The 25,926-nt window shown below is 44.9% G+C and overlaps 2 protein-coding genes across 6 annotated transcripts in view; one reads left to right on the plus strand and one right to left on the minus strand.

The window, feature by feature from the left end:
* Window positions 1-1,012: 1,012 nt before the first annotated feature.
* On the minus strand, window positions 1,013-11,597 carry LOC110509166. Of its 3 annotated transcripts, none has more exons than XM_036966906.1 (6): window positions 9,016-11,597; window positions 6,403-6,428; window positions 5,435-6,175; window positions 3,851-4,175; window positions 2,191-2,398; window positions 1,013-2,045 (listed from the first exon to the last, which is right to left on the minus strand). In XM_036966906.1, the coding sequence occupies exons 1-6, from the start codon at window positions 9,187-9,189 to the stop codon at window positions 1,063-1,065; spliced, it is 2,457 nt and encodes an 818-aa protein (XP_036822801.1). In that variant the 5' UTR covers window positions 9,190-11,597; the 3' UTR covers window positions 1,013-1,062. The 3 variants fall into 3 exon arrangements, with proteins under 3 accessions (XP_036822801.1, XP_036822800.1, XP_036822802.1); XM_036966905.1 differs by having other exon boundaries at window positions 3,833-4,175; XM_036966907.1 differs by lacking the exon at window positions 9,016-11,597 and having other exon boundaries at window positions 3,833-4,175; window positions 6,403-6,610.
* A 1,955-nt stretch (window positions 11,598-13,552) lies between these two features.
* Window positions 13,553-25,926, plus strand: part of LOC110508263 (casein kinase I) — a 50,871-nt gene continuing 38,497 nt past the window's right edge. The window contains exons 1-2 of one of the 3 annotated variants that reach the window (XM_036966118.1): window positions 13,553-13,765; window positions 17,716-18,569. In XM_036966118.1, coding sequence (XP_036822013.1) covers window positions 18,330-18,569 — 240 coding nt within the window. In that variant the 5' untranslated portion in view covers window positions 13,553-13,765; window positions 17,716-18,329. Of the gene's footprint in view, window positions 13,766-17,174; window positions 17,455-17,715; window positions 18,570-25,926 lie in introns of those variants that run through there. The other 2 variants (XM_036966120.1, XM_036966119.1) reach the window with 2 other exon arrangements.

Raw genomic sequence — 25,926 nt, forward strand, 5'->3', positions numbered from 1 at the left:
AGTGTTATATTCGGTAGCACTTTGTTTTTCTTTGGCCTCCAGCCCCTTTTGACGCGTGGAACGAATGTGGGCGGGGCTAGGTCTACATAAGGGTGCACATTTTTTTTTAATTCACAAAATCTCTGATGAAGGCCGTGAGGCCGATAAGTAAGCTTATTAAAGATCAGTGATACTATCAATAACAGTGTGCGGTTTCCTTTTCCCCTCAAGAACCTCAAATATAAAATATATTTTGATTTGTTTAACACTTTTTTGGGTTACTACATGATTCCATATGTGTTATTTCATAGTTGTGATGTCTTCACTATTATTCTACAATGTAGACAATAGTAAAAATAAAGATAAACCCTTGAATGAGTAGGTGTGTCCTAACTTTTGACTGGTACTGTATGTTACCTTAAAGTTCACAGTAATTGGACAAAACAAGTACACTACATGACCAAAAGTATGTGGAGGAATGGGGCCAAAATTCACCCAACTTATTGTGGGAAGCTTGTGGAAGGCTACCCAACACGTTTGACCCAAGTTAAACAATTTAAAGGCAATGCTTCCAAATACTAATTGAGTGTATGTAAACTTCTGACCTATTGGGAATGTGATGAAAGAAATAAAAGCTGAAATAAATCATTGTCTCTACTATTATTCTGACATTTCACATTCTGTAAATAAAGTGGTGATCCTAACTGACCTAAAACAGGACATTTGTACTATGATTAAATGTCAGTAAATGTGAGAAAAAAAAACGGAGTTTAAATGTATTTGGCTCTAAGGTGTATGTAAACTAACGACTTCAACTGGGTGTCTTTTTTTATACCTCTAGGAGTCCTAAAATTAGCTAAATGATCCATCTTAAAACAATTCCGTATGTTAGCTTAATATGGAATTGTCTTAAGATGTCAATAAAGGCCATAACTTAATATATTGATACCTTTAACAGACATATCTGATGGATTACGAGAACAAGTCAAAGTCAACCATGTGAAATGCAAAACCTTTTTATTAGTTAAAGAAAATGTATCAGTTCTGAATCGTCTGGTACCAAAACAAATAGTCCATGTAGATCTATGTCGTAAACACAAAAAGCCTGTCAGTGTCCGTGTCATAACACAACAGCCGTATGGGGGTGGAGGCAGAGCGGGGTCCTGAGACAGTGTCTATGCCGGTCCAAGTCTCCAGAGCTGAGCTGTGAGGGTGGGCTGAGGAGGTCGAAGAGGTGGCCGAAGATGTGGGCTTCATCACCAGATTCTCCTCCTGACGCCTCGGTGCCTCTGGGTCCATAGAAGACGCGTATCCCTCCGCTGCCGCCGGATCCCTCCGCCTTAGTGGCGCAGGGAATTTCAGAGGGTCGAGGGCTGCTGCCTGGATGGGCTGCCTAGTTGGCTGCCTGGTTGCCGAGGAAAGGGTTGTCTGGCTGGTGGCCACCATGCCAGGGAGGGGTTTGAGCTTGACTTCCAGACAGTTCCTCTTCACATGCATCTCCAGCTGGCGTCTCTCCTGGGTCAGGGTCACTGGGTTCAGGGCCATCTGGAGGGAGGACTCGTCCAGAGATCGGCTGCTCTGGGTGGGTCTGGTAGTGTGGCTCTCGGCTGGCTGGGGAGTAATGGTGCTGCTGGTGCTGGTGAAGGGAGTCTTCTCCACAGGCCTGCTGTTGGCACGTGAGCTGTATAAATTGTCCTTGAGTTTGGCTGTAGCTGTAGGACTAGTAGCCTGGGTCTCCTCTCTCTCCTCCCCTGGCCTTGTCCTGTTACACAGCCTGAAACACAACTCTGTGTTTCGCTGCCCTCGGCCAACATGGTCGCTCACGTTGCCCATGATCTTGCCAGGGATCTTAACCGTCTTGCTGTCGCCGGAAGCGGAGGGGGCCTGGGCAGCCAGGTCGGCAAGGTGGTCTCCGACGTACCTGGTGACCTGCTTGGGGAATCCCCAGAGGCGCTGGCTCTGCTTGCGACGGACATGGGACTCCAGCTTCTCCTGGATATCCTGGGTGATGAAGGTGATCTGGGCCCCACCCTGCAGGTACATCCAGATGGACGGCTTGTCTTGACCTTTTAGAAAATAAAATACCCCCCCCCAAAAAAAAAATACAGATTGTGGGTGCAGGAGTACTTTGTTGATATTTGGGGCAGTGACTTCAAGCATCAAAAAGGAGATAAACGTAGTAGTGTTAACTCTTATAAGACTTGGGTTTACCTTTACCCTCCGACCCACTGAGACTAGGAGGGTTGTTGACATGCTGCGGGGAGAAGTCTGGAAGGCTGGTGGTTTTCCTGGCGATCCTTCTTGTTTTAGCCTGAGATGAGGTTGAGGTGGACTGGGTGGTATCGAGGTGGGTGGAGGTAGAGGTCAGGTTAGAGGTGGGGTTGGTCCCTCCTCCCTTCAGTCTCTCATTATGGGCTATCTTCGATTAGATTACATCAGATTACATCAGAATACATTAGATTACATCAGATTACATTATATTACATTAGATTACATTAGATTACATCAGAATACATTAGATTACATTAGATTATATCAGAATACATTAGAATACATTAGATTACATCAGAATACATTAGATTACATTAGATTACATCAGAATACATTAGATTACATTAGATTATATCAGAATACATTAGATTACATCAGATTACATTAGATTACATTAGATTACATCAGAATACATTAGATTACATTAGATTATATCAGAATACATTAGATTACATCAGATTACATTAGATTACATTAGATTACATCAGAATACATTAGATTACATTAGATTACATCAGAATACATTAGATTACATCCGAATACATTAGATTACATCAGAATACATTAGATTACATTAGATTACATCAGAATACATCAGATTACATTAGATTACATCAGAATACATTAGATTACATTAGATTACATAAGAATACATTAGATTATATTAGATTACATCAGAATACATTAGATTACATCAGATTACATTAGATTACATCAGATTACATCAATTACATCAGATTACATTAGACTACATCAGAATACATTAGATTGCATCAGATTACATTCAATTACATCCGATTACATTAGATTACATCAGAATAAATTAGATTACATCAGATTACATTAGATTACATCAGATTACATCAATTACATCAGATTACATTAGACTACATCAGAATACATCAGATTACATTAGATTACATCAGAATACATTAGATTACATCAGAATACATTAGATCATATCAGATTACATCAGATTATATTAGATTACATTAGATTACATCAGAATACATCAGATTACATTAGATTACATCAGATTACATTAGATTACATCAGAATACATTAGATTACATTAGATTACATTAGATTACATCAGAATACATTAGAATACATCAGATTACATTAGATTATTTTTTTTTATTTTTTATTTTACCTTTATTTAACCAGGCAAGTCAGTTAAGAACAAATTCTTATTTTCAATGACGGCCTGGGAACAGTGGGTTAACTGCCTGTTCAGGGGCAGAACGACAGATTTGTACCTTGTCAGCTCGGGGGTTTGAACTCACAACCTTCCGGTTACTAGTCCAACGCTCTAACCACTAGGCTACCCTGCCGCCCCGATTACATTAGATTACATTCGATTACATCAGATTACATTAGATGACATTAGATTACATCAGAATACATTAGATTACATCAGATTACCACCAAACCCAACAACTCCTCAACAGGGTGTGCGTCCAAAAAGGCACCCTATTCCCTACGTACATATATATAGTGCACTACCTTAGACCAGAGATCTATGGGGGATAAATTGCAATTTGGGACGCAGAAGACATTTTAAAGGGTAATTTGTACAGACCTTCTGTTGCACATTTACCTCCAGGCGTCGTTGGTTCCAGCTGTGCAGGACAGGTGGGTCACTTTTCCCTGGAACGATCTCAAACACTGTAATAATCCGTCTCACTGTCATCGGAGTCTTGGAATGGTCTACACAGTTGGCCTTCTGAGTCTCGGAGCAGTCAGCGGGGTTGGAGCGGTCTTTGAAGCCAGGTGAAGACTTAACAGTAGTAGCAACCACAGGAACATAGTCCCCTTTGTCCTCCATCTTGGTGGTGTCGTAGTAACCAATAGTAGGCTGCCGAGGGCTTTGATGATACTCCAGAGGCAGCCGAGAGTCAGAAGGATTCAGATACTTAGAGGAGCTAGGGGAGGAGTCAGATAATTAGAGGAGCTAGGGGAGGAGTCGGATACTTAGAGGTGCTAGGGGAGGAGTCAGATACTTAGAGGAGCTAGGGGAGGAGTCAGATACTTAGAGGTGCTAGGGGAGGAGTCAGATACTTAGAGGTGCTAAGGGAGGAGTCAGATACTTAGAGGAGCTAGGGGAGGAGTCGGATACTTAGAGGTGCTAGGGGAGGAGTCAGATACTTAGAGGAGCTAGGGGAGGAGTCAGATACTTAGAGGAGCTAGGGGATGAGTCAGATACTTAGAGGAGCTAGGGGATGAGATAGAAGGATTCAAGTACCTCGAGAAGCTGGGAGAGGAGTCAGATACTTAGAGGAGCTAGGGGAGGAGTCAGATACTTAGAGGAGCTAGGGGAGGAGTCAGATACTTAGAGGTGCTAAGGGAGGAGTCAGATACTTAGAGGAGCTAGGGGAGGAGTCAGATAATTAGAGGAGCTAGGGGAGGAGTCAGATACTTAGAGGTGCTAGGGGAGGAGTCAGATACTTAGAGGAGCTAGGGGAGGAGTCAGATACTTAGAGGAGCTAGGGGAGGAGTCAGATACTTAGAGGTGCTAGGGGAGGAGTCAGATACTTAGAGGTGCTAAGGGAGGAGTCAGATACTTAGAGGAGCTAGGGGAGGAGTCGGATACTTAGAGGTGCTAGGGGAGGAGTCAGATACTTAGAGGAGCTAGGGGAGGAGTCAGATACTTAGAGGAGCTAGGGGATGAGTCAGATACTTAGAGGAGCTAGGGGATGAGATAGAAGGATTCAAGTACCTCGAGAAGCTGGGAGAGGAGTCAGATACTTAGAGGAGCTAGGGGAGGAGTCAGATACTTAGAGGAGCTAGGGGAGGAGTCAGATACTTAGAGGTGCTAAGGGAGGAGTCAGATACTTAGAGGAGCTAGGGGAGGAGTCAGATAATTAGAGGAGCTAGGGGAGGAGTCAGATACTTAGAGGTGCTAGGGGAGGAGTCAGATACTTAGAGGAGCTAGGGGATGAGTCAGATACTTAGAGGAGCTAGGGGATGAGTTAGAAGGATTCACGTACCTCGAGGGGCTGGGAGAGGAGTCAGATACTTAGAGGAGCTAGGGGAGGAGTCAGATACTTAGAGGAGCTAGGGGATGAGTTAGAAGGATTCACGTACCTCGAGGGGCTGGGAGAGGAGTCAGATACTTAGAGGAGCTAGGGGAGGAGTCAGATACTTAGAGGAGCTAGGGGATGAGTTAGAAGGATTCACATACCTCGAGGGGCTGGGAGAGGACCATTGGGAGGCATTTTCAGAGGAGTGGCGAGTCGAACGGCAGGAGGTGTTGGAGGCTTGCGTGGAGCCATAGTATCTGACGTGCCCCTTATCATCTCCTGGTAGTGGGCTAAGACTAAATGGTTGTCTGGGAATTTCCACTGGGCTGGGGCTATCCAATGGGTGAGGGCAATCCAGACTATCCAATGGGTAGGGACTATCCAGACTACCGCCCAGGAACCTGTCCGGCAGTTTGTTACAGTGTCGGCAGGTGCTGCAGTCACCACCACTAGATCTGGAGGAGGACCTAGAAGATCCGGAAGATCTACAATGTGATCTAGAATGTGTTTTAGTTCTAGAGGTGTTTCTGCAGGAGGACCTCCCAGAGCAGGAGTCAGAGGTGTATCTGCAGGAGGACCTCTCAGACCAGGAGTCAGAGGTGTAGCTGCAGGAGGACCTCCCAGAGCAGTAGTCAGAGGTGTAGCTGCAGGAGGACCTCCCAGAGCAGGAGTCAGAGGTGTATCTGCAGGAGGACCTCTCAGACCAGGAGTCAGAGGTGTAGCTGCAGGAGGGTCCACCAGAGCAGGAGTCAGAACCATAGCAGCAGCAGGAGGAGAGGTCAAAGTTCGCTTCAGCGTTCAGTCTGTCTATCTGTAGCGTCTTCATGTCCAGCCGCCCCTCCAAGCGCTGGAGGTATTTGTAGTTGAGGGTGACTCCCTCTGTGAACCTGTTGACCAGGTTTCTGCAGGACAAAATCAATCAATCTCAAATGGCACCCTAATTAATCCCCTGTACACTACTTTTGACTAGAGCCCTATGGGTCCTGGTCAAAAGTAGTGCACTACATAGGGAATAGGGTGTCATTTGTTTTTTAAATTCTGAATAATTCAATGGTAATCTTTTTTTATTTTTATTAACCCACATGAAAGATCCCTTTGAATTCACAATAAATTATGAAAGAGGACTTACGAGTCAATCTCGTCGTAGACCTCATCCTGTTGAAAAAAGCCACAGCAAAAATTGGTATAAGGATCATAAAATACACATTTAAGGCCTAAATTCAGCCTGTCTGATTATCTGCTTCCTATACGTTACACAAATGTAGAGTAAGCCTACTGGCACCACTACTAACGCAGAGTAAGCCTACTGGCACCACTACTAATATAGAGTAAGCCTACTGGCACCACTACTAACGTAGAGTAAGCCTACTGGCACCACTACTAATGTAGAGTAAGCCTACTGGCACCACTACTAATGTAGAGTAAGCCTACTGGTACCACTACTAATGCAGAGTAAGTCTACTGACACCACTACTAACGTAGAGTAAGCCTACTGGCACCACTACTAACGTAGAGTAAGCCTACTGACACCATTACTGATGTAGAGTAAGCCTACTGGCACCACTACTAATGTAGAGTAAGCCTACTGACACCACTACTAATGTAGAGTAAGCCTACTGACACCACTACTAACGTAGAGTAAGCCTACTGGCACCACTACTAACGTAGAGTAAGCCTACTGACACCATTACTGATGTAGAGTAAGCCTACTGGCACCACTACTAATGTAGAGTAAGCCTACTGACACCACTACTAATGTAGAGTAAGCCTACTGGCACCACTACTAACGTAGAGTAAGCCTACTGGCACCACTATTAACGTAGAGTAAGCCTACTGGCACCACTACTAACGTAGAGTAAGCCTACTGACACCACTACTAACGTAGAGTAAGCCTACTGGCACCACTACTAACGTAGAGTAAGCCTACTGACACCACTACTAACGTAGAGTAAGCCTACTGGCACCACTACTGATGTATAGTAAGCCTACTGACACCACTACTAACGTAGAGTAAGCCTACTGACACCACTACTAGATCTGAAGATGGCGCCGAAAGGGAGGTTCGCCTCACTTCTAGTCCTTAGGAAACTTTGCAGTATTTAAAAAAAAATATATATATTATTTCTTACATTGTTAGCCCAGAAAATCTTAAGTGTTATTACATACAGCTGGGAAGCTTATTCCATCCCTTTACTTAGATTTGTGTGTATAAGGTAGTTGTCGTGGAATTGTTCGATTACTTGTTCAGATATTGCTGCACTGTCAGAACTAGAAGCACAAGCATTTCTCTACACACTGTATGGAGAGATGTCAGCTTAGTTTTAGGCCCCATTCTGTATGGAGAGATCTCAGCTTAGTTTTAGACCCCATTCTGTATGGAGAGATCTCAGCTTAGTTTTAGACCCCATTCTGTATGGAGAGATCTCAGCTTAGTTTTAGACCGCATTCTGTATGGAGAGATCTCAGCTTAGTTTTAGACCCCATTCTGTATGGAGAGATCTCAGCTTAGTTTTAGACCCCATTCTGTATGGAGAGATCTCAGCTTAGTTTTAGACCCCATTCTGTATGGAGAGATCTCAGCTTAGTTTTAGGCCCCATTCTGTATGGAGAGATCTCAGCTTAGTTTTAGACCGCATTCTGTATGGAGAGATCTCAGCTTAGTTTTAGACCCCATTCTGTATGGAGAGATCTCAGCTTAGTTTTAGACCCCATTCTGCATCTCAGCTCAGTTTTATAAGTGGTGAGCTCCTGATATTGTAGCATATTGTAGCCCTGAACGGGACTCGAACCTGAGTCCAGCAACTGTCAAGCTAACACCTTAACCGTTACGGCAAGAGATCCAACCCCCTTGATGAGGAGACTAGTAGTTGGGTTAAGGTTGTTACAATACCCCCTTCCTTCAGGAGAGTGTGTCCCCACGCTTCTCTATACCAAGTCAGTCACGTGGACACGCCTCTCCGAGTGCCTCTCGGCCACCATCCCACTTCTGACATCAATATAGCAAATTCAGGAGGTATCCTCAACTGGGACTCAAACCCAGGTCCAGCGACTGTCGAGGTAACACCTTAACTGTTGCGCCAAGAGGTCCGAACCCGTTGATGAGATCGCTTTGTGTTGGCTTAAGGTTGTTACAATATGCTCTTATCTATTCAGTTCTGGGGGATTGGAGTCAGACATGCTCTGCTGTATGATAGACAGTTTAGTTTGAGTGAAGTCGGGTCAGGCTTCCTCCCTCTTCCCTTCTCTCCCCCCTGTGGTGGATATCAACTGATATGGAACAATTCCATTTCTATTGGTTTATCATCCTAAACTTGGAGAAAATCAATATAAAATATGGAACAATGGTCGGCTGACAGGCCTGCTGTACACACCTTGTACCTTGCAGTACAAATAAATATGTTCTCTGTTCACAACAGTCTATTGCTAGGCAGTGCATGAGTTTCCAGTTGTGTTTCGAGTTTGGGGAAGCTAACAATTTATCCTACCATTTCTACTGATCTGCATGTCAGTTATAAAATTGCCACATTTATTTCAATTAACTTTAGGCTGCAGTGACTACTGTTGCCGAATCTTGTCCTATATGCTTAGACTACTCATCACATTAGGAATTGTATTTTATTGTTAGCCTGCAAATACTATATTATTAAGGTGATTTATTTCAACCCCCACCCCTCCCCTGCAGCACCCCCTACTCAAAAACGTCTTCCTGCTGCTACGTCTACGGTCTACGGGCAGTACTTACATCATCTTTCCGTAGATGGATAACCCAGAAGAGGAAAAGAAGGACGGAGAGGAGAACCACGAATAGTTTGAAGTACCCGGTGACCCTCTCTGAGCCGAACTCCTCCTCGGATGTTTTGAGGAGCCGTGGCACTAGCTTACGGAGGCCAAGGTCCTCGACTGAATTGGCAAACATAATGACTTCTTCAGTCACACATCACCACGACCACTGTAGGATGAAAGATGGGCAAAATGCGCACGGAGATGTAGCTTCTATCCAGTGCTGTTTAGATAAATGCGTTCTTTACCAAGGGGAAACTTGGGGTTGAAGTAATAAGCAATGTCACACTGTTACCGAGCTGTCTGGTGGATACAGTGAGTCTGACCACAGCGGGATGTAATGGAACACAGTCATGGCAGGTGTGCGCCAAGCTATTGTGATGCAATAATTGGTGTTCTGCGTGACGCAATGGAAGGAAACAGCTCTGGTACACCAAAAACCTACGTTTCCATCCTGCGGTTTCGCCTTACCCCCAACATGCGCACCTGTAGTCATAAACTCGGCCTACTCTACTGTAATGCAACCTGTATTTTACCCAAAGAGAAAATAGCAATCGTTAGGCATATATTTTATTGTTGTAGGGTGAAGATTCAACAAATAAAAACCAGAAACATCATCACCAACCTTTTATTGATGGACCCTTTATTGGGCTTCTGCCCACAATATTATGTGATTCTGACTAAATGATATGACCAAATGAAAGTTTAGGCTGTTGCTGAGCAGTAGACTACATGTTGAGGAATGAATCAGGCACAATAGTTAATCATGTAATAAATAGTAAGTTATTAATATACACAAATACACACATCTTTTGTCAATTTTTAAACTAAAATCACCAACACTTGAAAAAGTATAAGTGATACTTTCCATACTTTTCACAGTTTGTATTTAAAATAGGCCTAACAATGTTGTACAACATCCAGTGAAATAATATATCTAGAAGCAAGGCCACCTGGAATCATGTTTTAAGTCAGAGCTGTAATATATCTAGAAGAGTTGAACCATGTGGATGGGAAAGAACGTCTCACCATGGCTCGGGACCCCAACCTCACGCACTCACACATGCCAGGCTTTGGCTTGACCGTGGGCTCAAGGGGATTGACAGAGGGCACAGAGGTAAGGAGGTCTGGTGGAATAAACAAAATAATAACGTTATATTTGGAAAGATTAGAAAGTTAATTTAACAGTTTAATATTGTGAAATTTCAATTTGAAATCTTTTGGACATCAGAAAATGTTGATGGAATCTTATTGAAGGATCTGCATTCATATGATAGGTAAGATATATAAAATCTAGCAGAGAGCATATCCAACTGACAATCTCTTAGAAAATAATATGAACTATTGGAAGGATATTCATATGATAGATTGTGAGGAGAGACGCTGGGAGACGAGAAGCAAGTACAGGGAGTGAACATTTAATAAATAACCAACATGAAACAAGCAAGGACAGCATCTAGACAGGGGAAACATAACAACAATAATGATGACACAGGGATCAAACTGAGGAACAGACAGATATAGGGGAGGTAATCAATAAAGTGTTGGAATCTACTGAGTCCAAATGAAGCGCTGATGCGCGTAACGACAGGTGGGTCTGTGTAGGGGTGATGTTGTGGATGTTTGTGTGGGCTGTTAGCTGTCGTTTGTATGTGTAGGTTCTGTAATGTTTTTTTTTTTAAAGATACATCTTACAAAAATAAGAAAGTATGTTTGGGTAGAGGTGTGACTGACTGGGTTTAAACCTGTGGTCCTGTATGGCTCCGTTGTTTGGGTAGAACTGTGCCTGACTGGGTTTAAACCTGTGGTCAGTATGACTCAGTTGTTTGTGTAGAACTGTGCCTGACTGGGTTTAAACCTGGGGTCCTGTATGACTCAGTTGTTTGGGTAGAACTGTGCCTGACTGGGTTTAAACCTGGGGTCCTGTATGACTCAGTTGGTAGAGCATGGCGCTTGCACAGTCAGGCTTGTGGGTTAGATTCCCGGTACCACACAACCACCAACGAAGTGTATGACTGTAACTTCCTTTGGATAAGTGTCTGCTAAAAGGCTGTATTAACCCACTGAGCTGAAGCCTGGGCATTAGCTCAGGGAGCTATCACAATACTCTCTGACAATGTTACTCATCATGTAGGCCTAAGTTCACTGAACCACCTGTTGCATGTTGAATATCTTACCTCCCACCACTGAGGTGGCTGTCCTATAGGTATGGAACGCCTTTTGGGTTTTTGAGCGTCAAAAAAATATACGGTGAAATAACACTATTTGACACGTTAAATAAGCTTTTAATTTGATACGTCAAATAACACAGTTTAATTGTAGAATATTGTGTTGGACCAGAACTTCTGGGGTAGCTAGCTAGCTTTATCCTGCTACCTAGCTAGCACCAATACAACCAGCCTGAAAAGTAAAAACTGCAGTCATTTCCATTATACTTAGCAATTATTTAGGAATCCTTGTGAGTAAGTATTAGCTAGGTAAACACTTGTTGTTCGCCTATTGAAACTGAACTTCAGTTCATGAAAATAAATAGCTAGCCAGCGACGAAACCCTGTTGCCCAAAGCTATAAGCAACCTGTGTTGTGAAGCTAGCCACAATAAGGATGCGAGTTGCCTTCAAAATAAAAGTACATATTTGAATGTGATGCAGAAGGTTACAATTGGTGGAATCATGCCATATTTAGACTAGATCATGTTAAACAAGGTTGGAATGTGAAGCAATGAAATGGGGTATCAGTCTACTCGGTGACACCCACAGAACACTAATGTGAAGTGTTTATGCAAATATTAGCGTTGTAGCTCTTATCGCGGGACTGTGACTGTGTCAAATCACCTCTCCAGTCAGCCTAATGTGTGTATTGACATTCATATTGCACTGTACAGCTTTACCTAAGGATTGGGGATCAATTAAATGGGGTATCAGTCTACTCAATACCTAAGATTTTTTTTCCCCAATGTCCTCCTCAGAGTTATCAGACTCCAAAACATCCACGCAGTATTGTTTTTCCTCGGGAATAGTGTTCAATACACATAGGTTGACAATAAATGTGGAGCAATTCACAGTTGATTCAGAGTCCCACAATGAGAGCTACGACACTAATGTTCTCTGGGTGTCACTGAGTAGACTGATACCCCATGTCATTGATCAACAGTCCATAGGTAAGGCTGTACAGTGAAATAAGGATGCCCCCAATGCAATTCTAAAGTATAATATATCCAGTGTGATTTCAACAGATTTTTGTGAAATTAACAAATGATTGTGTTTTGTTGATTTTATATAACAACATTCCAACCCGTTTAGCATGATATATTCAATTATGGCATAATTCTACTATTTGTATTCATTTGCGTCACTGTCAATAACATACTTTTATTTTGAAGGCTAACCGCTAGTCCAATATTGTGGCTAATCCTTATTGTGGCTAGCTTCACATAGATGGGTCCGACCACCATTCATCAAATACGAATTGTCTTATAAATTAGGGTTGTTTTAGATGATGACACCTAGCTATATAGTTAGCTAGTTATACTGAAACAGATGATGTCGTTTTGCTATGTTTTTGGGGATGAACATTGTTTTACATCCATGAGCTAGCTAGCTTTTTATTATGACCAGCACTGTATGTGCTAGAGACAACTTTACCAGCATTATAGCATACGTATCGATGAATCGTTGAGACATGAAATACGAGTGATAGTGTAATCAATATGTAATAACTACGGGGAAAAAAAACCACGAACGCGTTAAATTATTATGTGACGTGCAGTCATATTCAGGTCCTGATTGGTCAACAAGCTTATTTGACAAGTCAAATAGGGTTATTTGACGTGTATCTTTTGTTTGACGCATGCAAAGACCCAAACGGCGTCCCATATTATCATATACAGGTGTAATTCCCACTGTCCTTCTCCCCAGCTCCGCTCACAGAGAGAAGGTGATGTTGCGTAGGCTGGAGCTAGCGTTCAGGAATACATGGCCATCTTTCCACCACTGCCCAGCATGTCTGGCCTTTTTAATGAATATGTAACATAGCCAAAAATGGCTCCACAGAAACAAACACTTCTTATAAAGCAACAACACGTTATAAATGAAACTGACAAAGTTAAATGCTCTGTATGAATCCATTAGGAAAAAAACAGAGAGAGTTACCCAGAGAAAGACGCTCCTTACTCAACTAAAGGAAAACAGTTGGCTCAGACGTACCCGTGACTTTGACCAGAACAAAGGCTTTCCACAAAAAATTCTGGACAGGACCTAACTATACTGGGGAGGAGGGGTTAGGGGTTATTCAGGACTGGGCCTAAATATACTGGGGAGGAGGGGTTAGGGGTTTATTCAGGACAGGGCCTAACTATACTGGGGAGGAGGGGTTAGGGGTTTATTCTGGACATTATTCCACCATTTTTGTACAGTATCTGTGTAGATCAGTTTCAATGTGAGACTTTTATTTTGAAGACGAACCGCAAATTCCACTATTTTGTTGCTAATCCTTATTGTGGCACCACATTGGACCGGTGATGAACAGCGGCGCTGCAGCAAAATGTCCTGCTCGGTTTGTTGCCTTCTTTTTTACCGGCAGTGGCGAGATTTAGCCAAAGAGACGACAGGCAAGGAGGGAGAGAGAGAGAGAGAGAGGAGTAAATTGAAGAAAATCACATAAACTATACATTTGGAATTTTCCGTGTCTTAAAACAAAACAGAACAGGAGAAGGTAAACGATTTAGTCTCTTCGTTTGTTTTGCCCCCCCCCCAAAAAAAATATGTTGATGTGTTGAAGGAAATGTGCATATCGTTCTCCACGGTAAAGTTACGGATTAAGGAGTTGCCGTGTTATTATTATTAATTATTATTTTTTTGTACTTGGGGGAAATATTCATGTTGTTGCTCATTTTTAAACATAAAAAGTATTTAATTTTTATTTTTTTTACACCTTTTTAAAATATTTTATTTACCATCGAAAAACTCACCGTATAAAAGTTGCCTCTCTGGGGCCACAGCGACAACAAATCACCTGCTATTTCCAACTAACTTCCTGACTTGTGATTATCTACCGCAGGCTAGGCTAGTTAGCAAAAGACAAATGTACATATTACTGTAATTGCATTTTTTGATAGGTTGGTTAACTAACTAGACATCCCATTGCAGGTTACTTGCTAACTAAGTTACCGTTAATTGGTTTGGACGTAGCAACAGCTTGATAACATTTAGTTAACCAAAAGGTGATTTATTTTACCTTTACTTAACCAGGTAGGCTAGTTGAGAACAAGTTCTCATTTGCAACTGCGACCTGGTCAAGATAAAGCATAGCAATTCGACACATACAACAACACAGAGTTACACATGGAATAAACAAAACGTACAGTAGAACAAAAGAAAACAAAAAGTATATTTACAGCGAGTAAACAGTGAGTGAGTGCAAATGAATCTGCCTTTTCATAGCTAACTTTAGCTTGGTGGCTAACTAACTTTAGCCGCGACAACCAGTTACTGCTAACCCTAACGTGAACATTCTTTGCCAAAACCCCCTAGCTAAATCTTATATTTTTGCTTTTTATAATTGTAACGTTATAGCTGTTATATAATCCATTGTCAACTACGACAACAATGCCAGGACGGGAAGGCAGCTTGCTAACTTAGCTGGCTGTCGTTAGGTAACATTACAATATGTAACTAGGAGAGCAGGTGAAGTGTTTTCAGGCCTAGCTAGTTTATCTAGCCGTGGTTAACTTGTTGAAGCTGTGTAAACACAGCCCTAAACGATACATTACCTGGGTAATAAAAAAAAAAAGGAATCAAGTCAGGTTTTAATAACTTGTTTAATACAATGGTGTATCGGTAATGCCAAACAGACACGCACAGATCACACAATAATTTTGACTAACTAGGCAAGCCAGGTGCTAGTTAGTTATCTTGGACATAAGTCGATTGCTAACTCGCCTATTATGACCAAAACCTTTACAGTAAGAGTGTTTTCCAGCTACCTAGATGCAATCTACTGATAATCAAGCTAATCTAGTTAGTCTTGAGCTTAATAGTTACTTGTTTGGTTGCTGTCTGTGTTAGTATATTCATACTTTCAAACTAGCTAGCTACTGTAGTTTCAAATCTGTAGGTAGCTAGACTGTAGGTAGGCTTGTAAACATATCACAATATTTTAGCAAGAACTGTAATATTCTCCTAGAGTCTGCTCCCGAGTCTGCTCCCCGGTCTGCTCCCCGGTCTGCTCCCCGGTCTGCTCCCCGGTCTGCTCCCCAGTCTTTGCCCATGCCACTCTCTTGTCTAAAGCCTTATTTAGGCTGATACCCCACTGGCAGTAGCACTGAAGTCTGATTACTAAGCAATCTTATTCCTAAACCACATAGATATTACATTTAGAGGCTTAATGAAGACTGTGGATTCCCCTGGCAGTGCTCTTGTTTATGCTGATGTGAAACCAACAGAGTCATGTAGGGCTGTGACATACCAGTGAAACACTATCCCCCCCCTCATGGCAAAAATTAACTTTATGTTCCTTTTGGAAACCGCTGTATGTAAAATATTGGGTGTGATAGCTTGGGAAATAAATGTGATTCTGGATGGCAACATAATGATGTTTGTTTCCAACATTAGGGCTGTTTTCCCAACGAAGGTAATGCCACTTTCTGTTTTGTTTCCTTGCCACTATACTAATGAGTATCACGATACTGGTGTCTTCCCAGCCCTAGGGGTCCTAAACAGTCTGAAATGTGGTATATGAAGTAACCCCATACTTCTCTCTGGCGTAAGGCCTACTCGGCTGGATGTGGATGGCACAATTAGTGGCTTTGCTGCACGCCACAGAAATCCGATGCACATGGAGGAAGGTCTGCATTTGAGTCATACTGTGGTGTTGTGATGATTCTACTCTGCAGGGTTGGGGTCAATTCCATTTCAATTCCAGTCAATTCAGAAAGTTAACCCAATTTCAAATGTTCCTGCTGAACAGGAATTTCAGTGTACTTCCTTAATTGCCTGGAATTGAAATGGAATTGACTCCTACCCTGCTACTCAATCTGTCTCAACCGATCAGATGTATTATGTCAGAAGCAAGAGGTTATATGGAGGCCTTGTTCCTCTCTGTCTCTGTCTGTCTGTCAAGGTTAAATTAAGGCCTTGTTCCTCTCTGTCTGTCAAGATGTTATATGGAGGCCTTGTTCCTCTGTCTGTCAAGAGGTTATATGACGGCTTTGTTCCTCTCTGTCTCTGTCTGTCTGTCTGTCGAGGTTAAATGAAGGCCTTGTTCCTCTCTGTCTCTGTCTGTCTGTCTGTCAAGAGGTTATATGGAGGCCTTGTTCCTCTCTGTCCACCACTGCTAAATTGATACAGGTGTAACTGCAGGATGGGCTCTCGTTTCTAAACATCAGACTTTAGATGCTCTGGGGTCTTTCGACATGCAAGAGTTCTTATCTATTTTTTTTAAAGAATTAGCTAACCAATCAGGAAAATGTAGATTTTGGTTAAAGTTTTGCTGTGTTGTTTTTTTAAATTTGTTTTAACTTCCCAGTGAAAGGTTTGTGTTGGCATTGGTATTTTACTGCTGTGCTTGGTATTATTAAGAGACAACTAGACCTATTCTAGTGATTTCTGTTCTTTGGTCATTTGTTCACCTGACTCAGACTCTCTAGTTGCTGGGTTTAGTTCAAGCTTGTGCTCAAACAACAGTTAGTAGAAATCACATGTCTGTGTGTAGGACCTATATCTGGAAGACAGATCTGTCGTGGGAGGGAGGTTTCCCACATGGCACCCTATCCCCGACATAGTGCACTACTTTAGACCTGAGCCTTATGGCATCCTATTCCCTACATAGTGCACTACTTTAGACCAGGGCTCGCACCCTAGTGCACTACTTTAGACCAGGGTGGCACCCTATTCCCCTATATAGTGCACTACTTTAGATCAGGGCTGGCACCCTATTCCCTACATAGTGCACTACTTTAGACCAGAGACCTATGTCACCCTATCACCTACATAGAGCATTACTTTAGACCAGAGCCTTATGGCACCCTATTCCCTACATAGTGCACTACTTTAGACCAGAGCCTTATGGTACCCTATCCCCTACATAGTGCACTACTTTAGACCAGAGACCTCCGGCACCCTATCCCCTACATAGAGCATTACTTTAGACCAGAGCCTTATGGCACCCTATTCCCTACATAGTGCACTACTTTAGACCAGGGCTCGTAGGGAATAGGGGCCGATTGAGGACGTAGCCATGCCTGTTGACTGGATGTGTTAGAAGTTAGGCCTGATTCAGATGAATGTGGGTTTGTTAGCCTGGATTAATACAGCACTGTTTGTTATTGTAGTTCTCAGCAGATTTAGTTTATCGTTCAGTTTCACAAGAAGTTCCTTCCTGGAATGATTCCTGAGGACAACACGGTACTTAGGATAACAAACGAATACCCTTCTTCTGAAAGTTAATTCACCAACAAAACTAAACCAATAATGCATTTATTTACTAGAACTATGTTGTCACATGTTGAAGAATTATAGCATTGTTAGCCTATTACTATAGCATTGTTAGGCCTTTACTATAGCATTCTTAGCCTTTTATGTGTGCATGCCAACCCGTAGATTAATTCAGTATCCCCAGATTTGAAATGGTTGGTTAACGTTCTGTCTCGTTGTCTCTTTCCCCAGGTGTTCTTCAGTGAGAGGTAGAGCTGCTTTGTTAGCCTGTCTGTCTCGGTCCAATCAGAGACCTGGTGGAGAAGTGGTCTGGGAACAATCAGACCACTGGGAATGACTGCACATTCACAACCTCACCAGGAGTGGGCGCTGGAGGACGACGCCCACATCAACCACACAGCCAGGAGCATCTTTCTACCTTTAGCTAGGAGAGCCTTTCTTCCTACCTTTTAGCTAGGATAGTCTACTTTGTTTGTGTGAGCCTGTGAGTCCAGTCCTGGGTTGAGATACAGCTTTGTTGTTGGTGATTGGAGAAGAGAGGGTGAGATTCCCAAATCCAGACCACCAGGAGCGGAGAGACCGTGAAGACGGCTGCCCGATCCGGATCAGTTCACCAGATCTTTATTCTCACTATTGCTGGCTTAATTAGTAGTTATCAGCTCAACCGTTGAGGTCCATAGGCTAAATATAAATGATATGCAGACACACTTTCAGGACTTCCCCCTGCTCAGTGTGAGGTGCTCTGTTCCCCTCCACGCCCCCTGCCGGTCTGGTGCATGTTTTGGCGGCTCTGAGGACTGCATGGCAGTGGAGTGATCGTGGAGAGACCAGTGTACCACAAACTTATGGACTTTGACAAGAGAGGAGGAGGAGGAGGAGGAAAGGGGGAGGCAGAGGAAGGGAAGAGGATGTCAAAGTCTGGAGGGAGCCGGTCGGGGCATAGCAGTCGCAGCTCGGGGAGCAACTCTGGGGTGCTCATGGTGGGCCCTAACTTCCGGGTTGGGAAGAAGATCGGCTGTGGGAACTTTGGAGAGCTTCGCCTTGGGAAGAACCTGTACACTAATGAATATGTGGCCATCAAACTGGTGAGACTAACACTAACAGATACACACACACACACGCCAGGGTTTCTATTAGGACCATGTGATGTCGGACATTTGACCGGCAGCATTTTAATGTCCCGGACATTTCAGAAATTTACTGGACCCATATGCATGACTGCGTAACCTGATTTAGGTGACGTGTGTCCTTACCTCACACTTTGCCCATGTTAGAATAAATGTCCACACGTACTTTTCCTCAGCCAACAAGACGAGTAACGAACAGTAAAAGCCTGTGTGGTGGTATCCATATGTTCATACCGTCCTTCTCTCACTCCGGGATTTAAGCTATTACAGTTTCGTACAGAAGTGGGCACCAAAATAAAATAAAAAAAGCCATTTGGGTAATAAAATTAAACAAGTAATAGTGAATTTGTTAGAAATATGCTAACTAATGCTAATTGCAAACGAAATTGGGAAGATCAGTGACCAGAGAGAAAAACCTGCTGGAGTGTGGGTGTTGCTATGGTGACCAGTGAGCTGAGATAAGGCTGGGCTTTACCAAGCAAAGACTTATAGATGACCTGGAGCCAGTGGGTCTGGCGACAAATATGTAGCAAGGGCCGGCCAACGAGAGCATACAGGTCGTAGTGGTGGGCAGTATATGGGGCTTTGGTGACAAAACGGATGGCACTGTGATAGACTGCATCCAATTTGCTGAGTAGAGTGTTGGAGGCTATTTTGTAAATGACATCGCCGAAGTCAAGAATCGGTAGGATGGTCAGTTTTACGAGGGTATATTTGGCAGCATGAGTGAAGGATGCTTTGTTGCAAAATAGGAAGCCTATTCTATATTTAATTCTGGATTGGAGATGCTTAATGTGAGTCTGGAAGGAGAGTTTACAGTCTAACCAGACACCTAGGAATTTGTAATTGTCCACATATTCTAAGTCAGAACCGTCCAGAATAGTGACGGGCGAACGGGTGCGTGCAGCGATTGGTTGAAGAGCATGCATTTAGTTCTACTTGCATTTAAGAGCAGTTGGCGGCCATGGAAGGAGAGGTGTATTGCATTGAAGCTTGTCTGGAGGTTAGTTAACACAGCATCCAAAGAAGGGCCAGAAGTATACAGAATGGTGTCGTCTGCGTAGAGGTGGATCAGAGAATCACCAGCAGCAAGAGCGACATCATTGATGTATACAGAGAAAAGAGTTGGCCTGAGAATTGAACCCTGTGGCACCCCCATAGAGACTGCCAGAGGTCCGGACAACAGGCCCTCTGATTTGACACACTGAACTATGGCTGAGAAGTAGTTGGTGAACCAGGCGAGGCAGTCATTTGAGATACCAAGGCTGTTGAGTCTGCCGATAAGAATGCGGTGATTGACAGAGTTGAAAGCCTTGGCCAGGTCAATGAATACAGCTGCACAGTATTGTTTCTTATCGATGGCGGTTATGATATCGTTTAGGACCTTGAGCGTGGCTGAGGTACATCCATGACCAGCTCGGAAACCAGATTGAATAGCGGAGAAGGTACGGAGGGATTCAAAATGGTCAGTGATCTGTTTGTTCACTTGGCTTTCGAAGACTTTAGAAAGGCAGGGTAGGATGGATATAGGTCTGTAACAGTTTGGGTCTAGAGTGTCTCCCCCTTTGAAGAGGGGGATGACCGCGGCAGCTTTCCAATCTTTAGGGATCTCATACAATACGAAAGGTTGGAACAGACTGGTAATAGGGGCTGCAAAAATTGCGGCAGATAAATTTAGAAAGAGAGGGTCCAGATTATCTAGCCCAGCTGATTTGTAGTGGTTCATATTTTGCAGCTCTTTCAGAACATTAGCTATCTGGATTTGGGTGAAGGAGAAGTGGGGAGGCTTGGGTAAGTTGCTGTGGGGGGTGCAGAGCTGTTGATTGGGGTAGCCAGGTGGAAAGCATGGCCAGCTGTAGAAAAAATGCTTATTGAAATACTCGTTTATCGTAGATTTATCGGTGGTGACAGTGTTTCCTAGCCTCAGTGCAGTGGCAGGTGCTCTTATTCTCCATGGACTTTACAGTATCCCAGAACCTTTTGAAGTTTGCTACAGGATGCACATTTCTGTTTGAGAAAGAGAAAGCCAGCCTTTGCTTTCCTAAATTCCCTGAAAAGAGACATATCACGGGGATATTCGATGCTAATGCAGAGCGCCACAGGATGTTTTTGTGCTGGTCAAGAGCTGTCAGGTCTGGAGTGAACCCAAGGGCTATATCTGTTCCTGGTTCTCCATTTTTTGAATGGGGCATGCTTATTTAAGATGGTGAGGAAAGCCCTATTTTTGTTGAATTTTACCCCCTTTTTCTCCCCAATTGCGTGGTATCCAATTGTTAGTAGTTACTATCTTGTCTCATCGCTACAACTCCTGTACGGGCTCGGGAGAGACAAAGGTCGAGAGCCTCCCGGTCGCAGCTGGCTGCGACAGCCTGGGTGCGAACCCAGAGTGCCTGGTGGCCCAGCTAGCGCTGCGATGCAGTGCCCTAGACCACTGACTCTCTGGTGGCACAGCTAGCGCTGCGATGCAGTGCCCTAGACCACTGAGTCTCTGGTGGCACAGCTAGCGCTGCGATGCAGTGCCCTAGATCACTGACTCTCTGGTGGCACAGCTAGCGCTGCGATGCAGTGCCCTAGACCACTGAGTCTCTGGTGGCACAGCTAGCGCTGCGATGCAGTGCCCTAGACCACTGAGTGTCTGGTGGCACAGCTAGCGCTGCGATGCAGTGCCCTAGATCACTGAGTCTCTGGTGGCACAGCTAGTGCTGCGATGCAGTGCCCTAGACCACTGAGTCTCTTGTCGGGACATTCTGGTGTCTTGTCAGGACATTCTGGTGTCTTGCTGGGACATTCTGGTGTCTTGTCGGGACATTTTGGTGTCTTGTCGGGACATTCTGGTGTCTTGTCGGGACATTCTGGTGTCTTGTCGGGACATTCTGGTGTCTTGTCGGGACATTCTGGTCCTGATAATGTAGGAAAATATGTATATACACACACACACACACACACACACACAGTTTTATTACTTAGTGAATAGTGAGGTTGGAACCTTTGCGATTGCACGTCAGAACATATTGTTCCCCTCCATTAAATCTTACCAGTTATATTTTAAAAGTGGTACACAGGTCCTACCTTAGACTGTGATTCAACGTTTTGTTTCACTGGTAATGCTTCCCAGATGAGTAATGCTCTGGTTCATATTCCAGCAGCATGTACTGACTGACTGATGTCATTAGATTAATCATCTAATCTGCCATTATGTCATCTAGCTCTAATAATCCCTGCTTGTTATTATATAACACTTCCTTCAGTATGGCCCCAGAGCGTGTCTGCCCCAGAGCTTCCTTCAGTATGGCCCCGGAGCTTCCTTCAGTATGGCCCCAGAGCTTCCTTCAGTATGGCCCCAGAGCTTCCTTCAGTATGGCCCCGGAGCTTCCTTCAGTATGGCCCCAGAGCGTGTCTGCCCCAGAGCTTCCTTCAGTATGGCCCCAGCGCTTCCTTCAGTATGGCCCCGGAGCGTGTCTGCCCCAGAGCTTCCTTCAGTATGGCCCCAGAGCTTCCTTCAGTATGGCCCCGGAGCGTGTCTGCCCCAGAGCTTCCTTCAGTATGGCCCCAGAGCTTCCTTTAGTATGGCCCCAGAGCTTCCTTCAGTATGGCCCAGGAGCGTGTCTGCCCCAGAGCTTCCTTCGGTATGGCCCAGGAGCGTGTCTGCCCCAGAGCTTCCTTCAGTATGGCCCCAGAGCTTCCTTCAGTATGGCCCCGGAGCTTCCTTCAGTATGGCCCCAGAGCGTGTCTGCCCCAGAGCTTCCTTCAGTATGGCCCCAGAGCTTCCTTCAGTATGGCCCCGGAGCGTGTCTGCCCCAGAGCTTCCTTCAGTATGGCCCCAGAGCTTCCTTCAGTATGGCCCAGGAGCGTGTCTGCCCCAGAGCTTCCTTCAGTATGGCCCCAGAGCTTCCTTCAGTATGGCCCCAGAGCTTCCTTCAGTATGGCCCAGAGCTTCCTTCAGTATGGCCCAGAGCTTCCTTCAGTATGGCCCCAGAGCTTCCTTCAGTATGGCCCCAGAGCTTCCTTCAGTATGGCCCCAGAGCTTCCTTCAGTATGGCCCCAGAGCTTCCTTCAGTATGGCCCCAGAGCTTTCTTCAGTATGGCCCCAGAGCTTCCTTTAGTATGGCCCCAGAGCTTTCTTCAGTATGGCCCCAGAGCTTCCTTTAGTATGGCCCCAGAGCTTCCTTCAGTATGGCCCAGAGCTTCCTTCAGTATGGCCCCAGAGCTTCCTTCAGTATGGCCCCAGAGCTTCCTTCAGTATGGCCCCAGAGCTTCCTTCAGTATGGCCCCAGAGCTTCCTTCAGTATGGCCCCAGAGCTTCCTTCAGTATGGCCCCAGAGCTTTCTTCAGTATGGCCCCAGACCTTCCTTCAGTATGGCCCCAGAGCTTCCTTCAGTATGGCCCCAGAGCTTCCTTCAGTATGGCCCCAGAGCTTCCTTCAGTATGGCCCCAGAGCTTCCTTCAGTATGGCCCCAGAGCATGTCTGCCTCAAATATCACCCTGCTCCTTAAATAATGCACCATTATTCTGACTGTGGGCCAGGTCAGACGGGTTCGTCTGTGGCCCCGTGGGCTAGGTCAGACGGGTTCGTCTGTGGCCCCGTGGGCTAGGTCAGACGGGTTCGTCTGTGGCCCCGTGGGCTACGTCAGACGGGTTCGTCTGTGGCCCCGTGGGCTAGGTCAGACGGGTTCGTCTGTGGCCCTGTGGGCTAGGTCAGACGGGTTCGTCTGTGGCCCCGTGGGCCAGGTCAGACGGGTTCGTCTGTGGCCCCGTGGGCTAGGTCAGACGGGTTCGTCTGTGGCCCTGTGGGCTAGGTCAGACGGGTTCGTCTGTGGCCCCGTGGGCCAGGTCAGACGGGTTCGTCTGTGGCCCCGTGGGCCAGGTCAGACGGGTTCGTCTGTGGCCCCGTGGGCCAGGTCAGACGGGTTTGTCTGTGGCCCCGTGGGCCAGGTCAGACGGGGTCGTCTGTGGCCCCGTGGGCCAGGTCAGACGGGGTCGTCTGTGGCCCCGTGGGCCAGGTCAGACGGGGTCGTCTGTGGCCCCGTGGGCCAGGTCAGACGGGGTCGTCTGTGGCCCCGTGGGCCAGGTCAGACGGGTTCGTCTGTGCTAGATCCTCGTAGAGTTGTGTCGTCTTTCATTGTTCATGTCGTCAAGCTGCATGACATTTTCTTTTTAAATTCTACCTCGTAAGTCACTACATGTATCTGGAAACCAACAATGATAAATATTGTTGGTTTAAATGAAGTATTGACAGGGCCTGTCAGCTATTGGTCCAGGGCAGGTGATGACAATCTGACCTACTGCACCTAGCCTATATTGAGAATGAGGTACACCGTGATTGAAATTGATTTTGTTAATAAATTAATAATGAAATAAAGAAATGATTAATCGGAAAACCGATTTTGAGGGACTGTTTTTAGGAATAGTTCTGACTCATCTCTAGCTCTCTATCTGTTCTCTCTCTCATGAGTGTGATCTGAGGGTTGGATTTACCTCAAACAGATTATAGTTATATAATTCATTATGAAAAAGAACATGCATGCATTACAGCTTCCAGTGCCTTAATACCCATGACTTAACATGGGTTTGTGAATGAGAGAGTGGGGCCAGGGCGGGTCAAGAGGTCGGTGCCAGGGCGGGTCAAGGGGTCGGGGCCAGGACAGGTCGGTGCCAGGGTGGGTCAAGGGGGCGGGGCCAGGGTGGGTCAAGGGGGCGGGGCCAGGGTGGGTCAAGGGGGCGGGGTCAGGGTGGGTCAAGGGGGCGGGGCCAGGGTGGGTCAAGCGGTCGGGTGTTGGGAGGATAGCTGACTCAATACCCTATGAGGTCCGGAGTACAGCTGGTTTTCTGTTCTACCTGATTATAAAAAATGTTTTGTCACACTGCAGATAAGTGCAGTGAAGTGTGTTGTTTCACAGGGTCAGCTATAGTATGGAACCCCTGGAGCAAATTAGGGTTCAGTGTCTTGCTCAAGGGCGCACAGGCAGATCTTTCACCTTGTCTGCTCGGGTATTCGGGTTGATCTGTTGTACGAGACAGGACCTGGGAGAGGCAGGAGGGGGGTTGATCTGTTGTACGAAACAGGACCTGGGAGAGACAGGAGGGGGGTTGATCTGTTGTATGAGACAGGAGCTGGCAGAGACAGGAGGGGGGTTGATCTGTTGTACGAGACAGGACCTGGGAGAGGCAGGAGGGGGGTTGATCTGTTGTACGAAACAGGACCTGGGAGAGACAGGAGGGGGGTTGCTCTGTTGTATGACACAGGACCTGGGAGAGACAGGTTGATCTGTTGTACAAGACAGGAGCTGGCAGAGACAGGAGGGGGGTTGATCTGTTGTCCCAGGTTTAAATCAGTCCCAGATTAGAGGGGAAGAGTGACAACACTGGAACTGACTAAGAGGTCAAGAGTGGAGTTTGAGGGACTTGTAGGATATAAAAGATTCTGTCTAACTTGACATTTGCATTAATTTAGGTTATTTTCATTCTCATTTTCTTTAGGCTTTATTTATTTAGTAACTTGTTCAGGTTTACCGTTGGCAATAGTTTTTATAGTTTTGCTTTAAACAATCAGTGTATATTGTGATTTGTTTTGCTTTAGATGTACTGGGTTGATCATTGCACTTTCACGAGGCGTACTGCATGGTCACGAGGCGTACTGCATGGTCACGAGGCGTACTGCATGGTCACGAGGCGTACTGCATGGTCACGAGGCGTACTGCATGGTCACGAGGCGTACTGCATGGTCACGAGGCGTACGGAGAAAAGCAGCTCATTAACTTCCAAGCGGTCAAAACCTTTTTGACTTTGAGGTGTGAAGGTGTGAAATCCACAGTTGTGCTATATATATATATATATATATATATATTCATTGTTTATGTCATAGCTATTTTGTAAACTATAAACATTGATACATTATGAGCTCAAACAATCTGCAAACAAAATGTAAAGTTAAATCTTGATTCATAAGTGTGTGACGGTGATTTCAGAACCAAAGTGGCTCAGGTCGCATACATAGTACACCATAGACATGCATGACGCACACAGACACCGAGAGAGAGGTCAGCTCAGGCAGCTCCAGCTTAGAGATCCAGCCAGATGGCTAGAATTTTCTTTCTGGCAACAAAAAATGGATGACTGCCCAAAAAATTTTTCAAGCCATTACTGAGTAATGTAACAAATCAAACATCAAGCCTCGTAAGCTATTCATTTAGACCCCAGCATTTGGTTAAAACAGGCGTTTGTTTGCTGAAATGTGTCTCGTTGCCCGGCTATTTAAAGGGACATTCTGCTATTTGAGACTCAGTGTTTAATTGACGTTTTACGGTATGCTGAACCA

The sequence above is a fragment of the Oncorhynchus mykiss genome, chromosome 28, assembly GCF_013265735.2.
Source record: "Oncorhynchus mykiss isolate Arlee chromosome 28, USDA_OmykA_1.1, whole genome shotgun sequence".
NCBI classification, from domain to species: domain Eukaryota; kingdom Metazoa; phylum Chordata; class Actinopteri; order Salmoniformes; family Salmonidae; genus Oncorhynchus; species Oncorhynchus mykiss.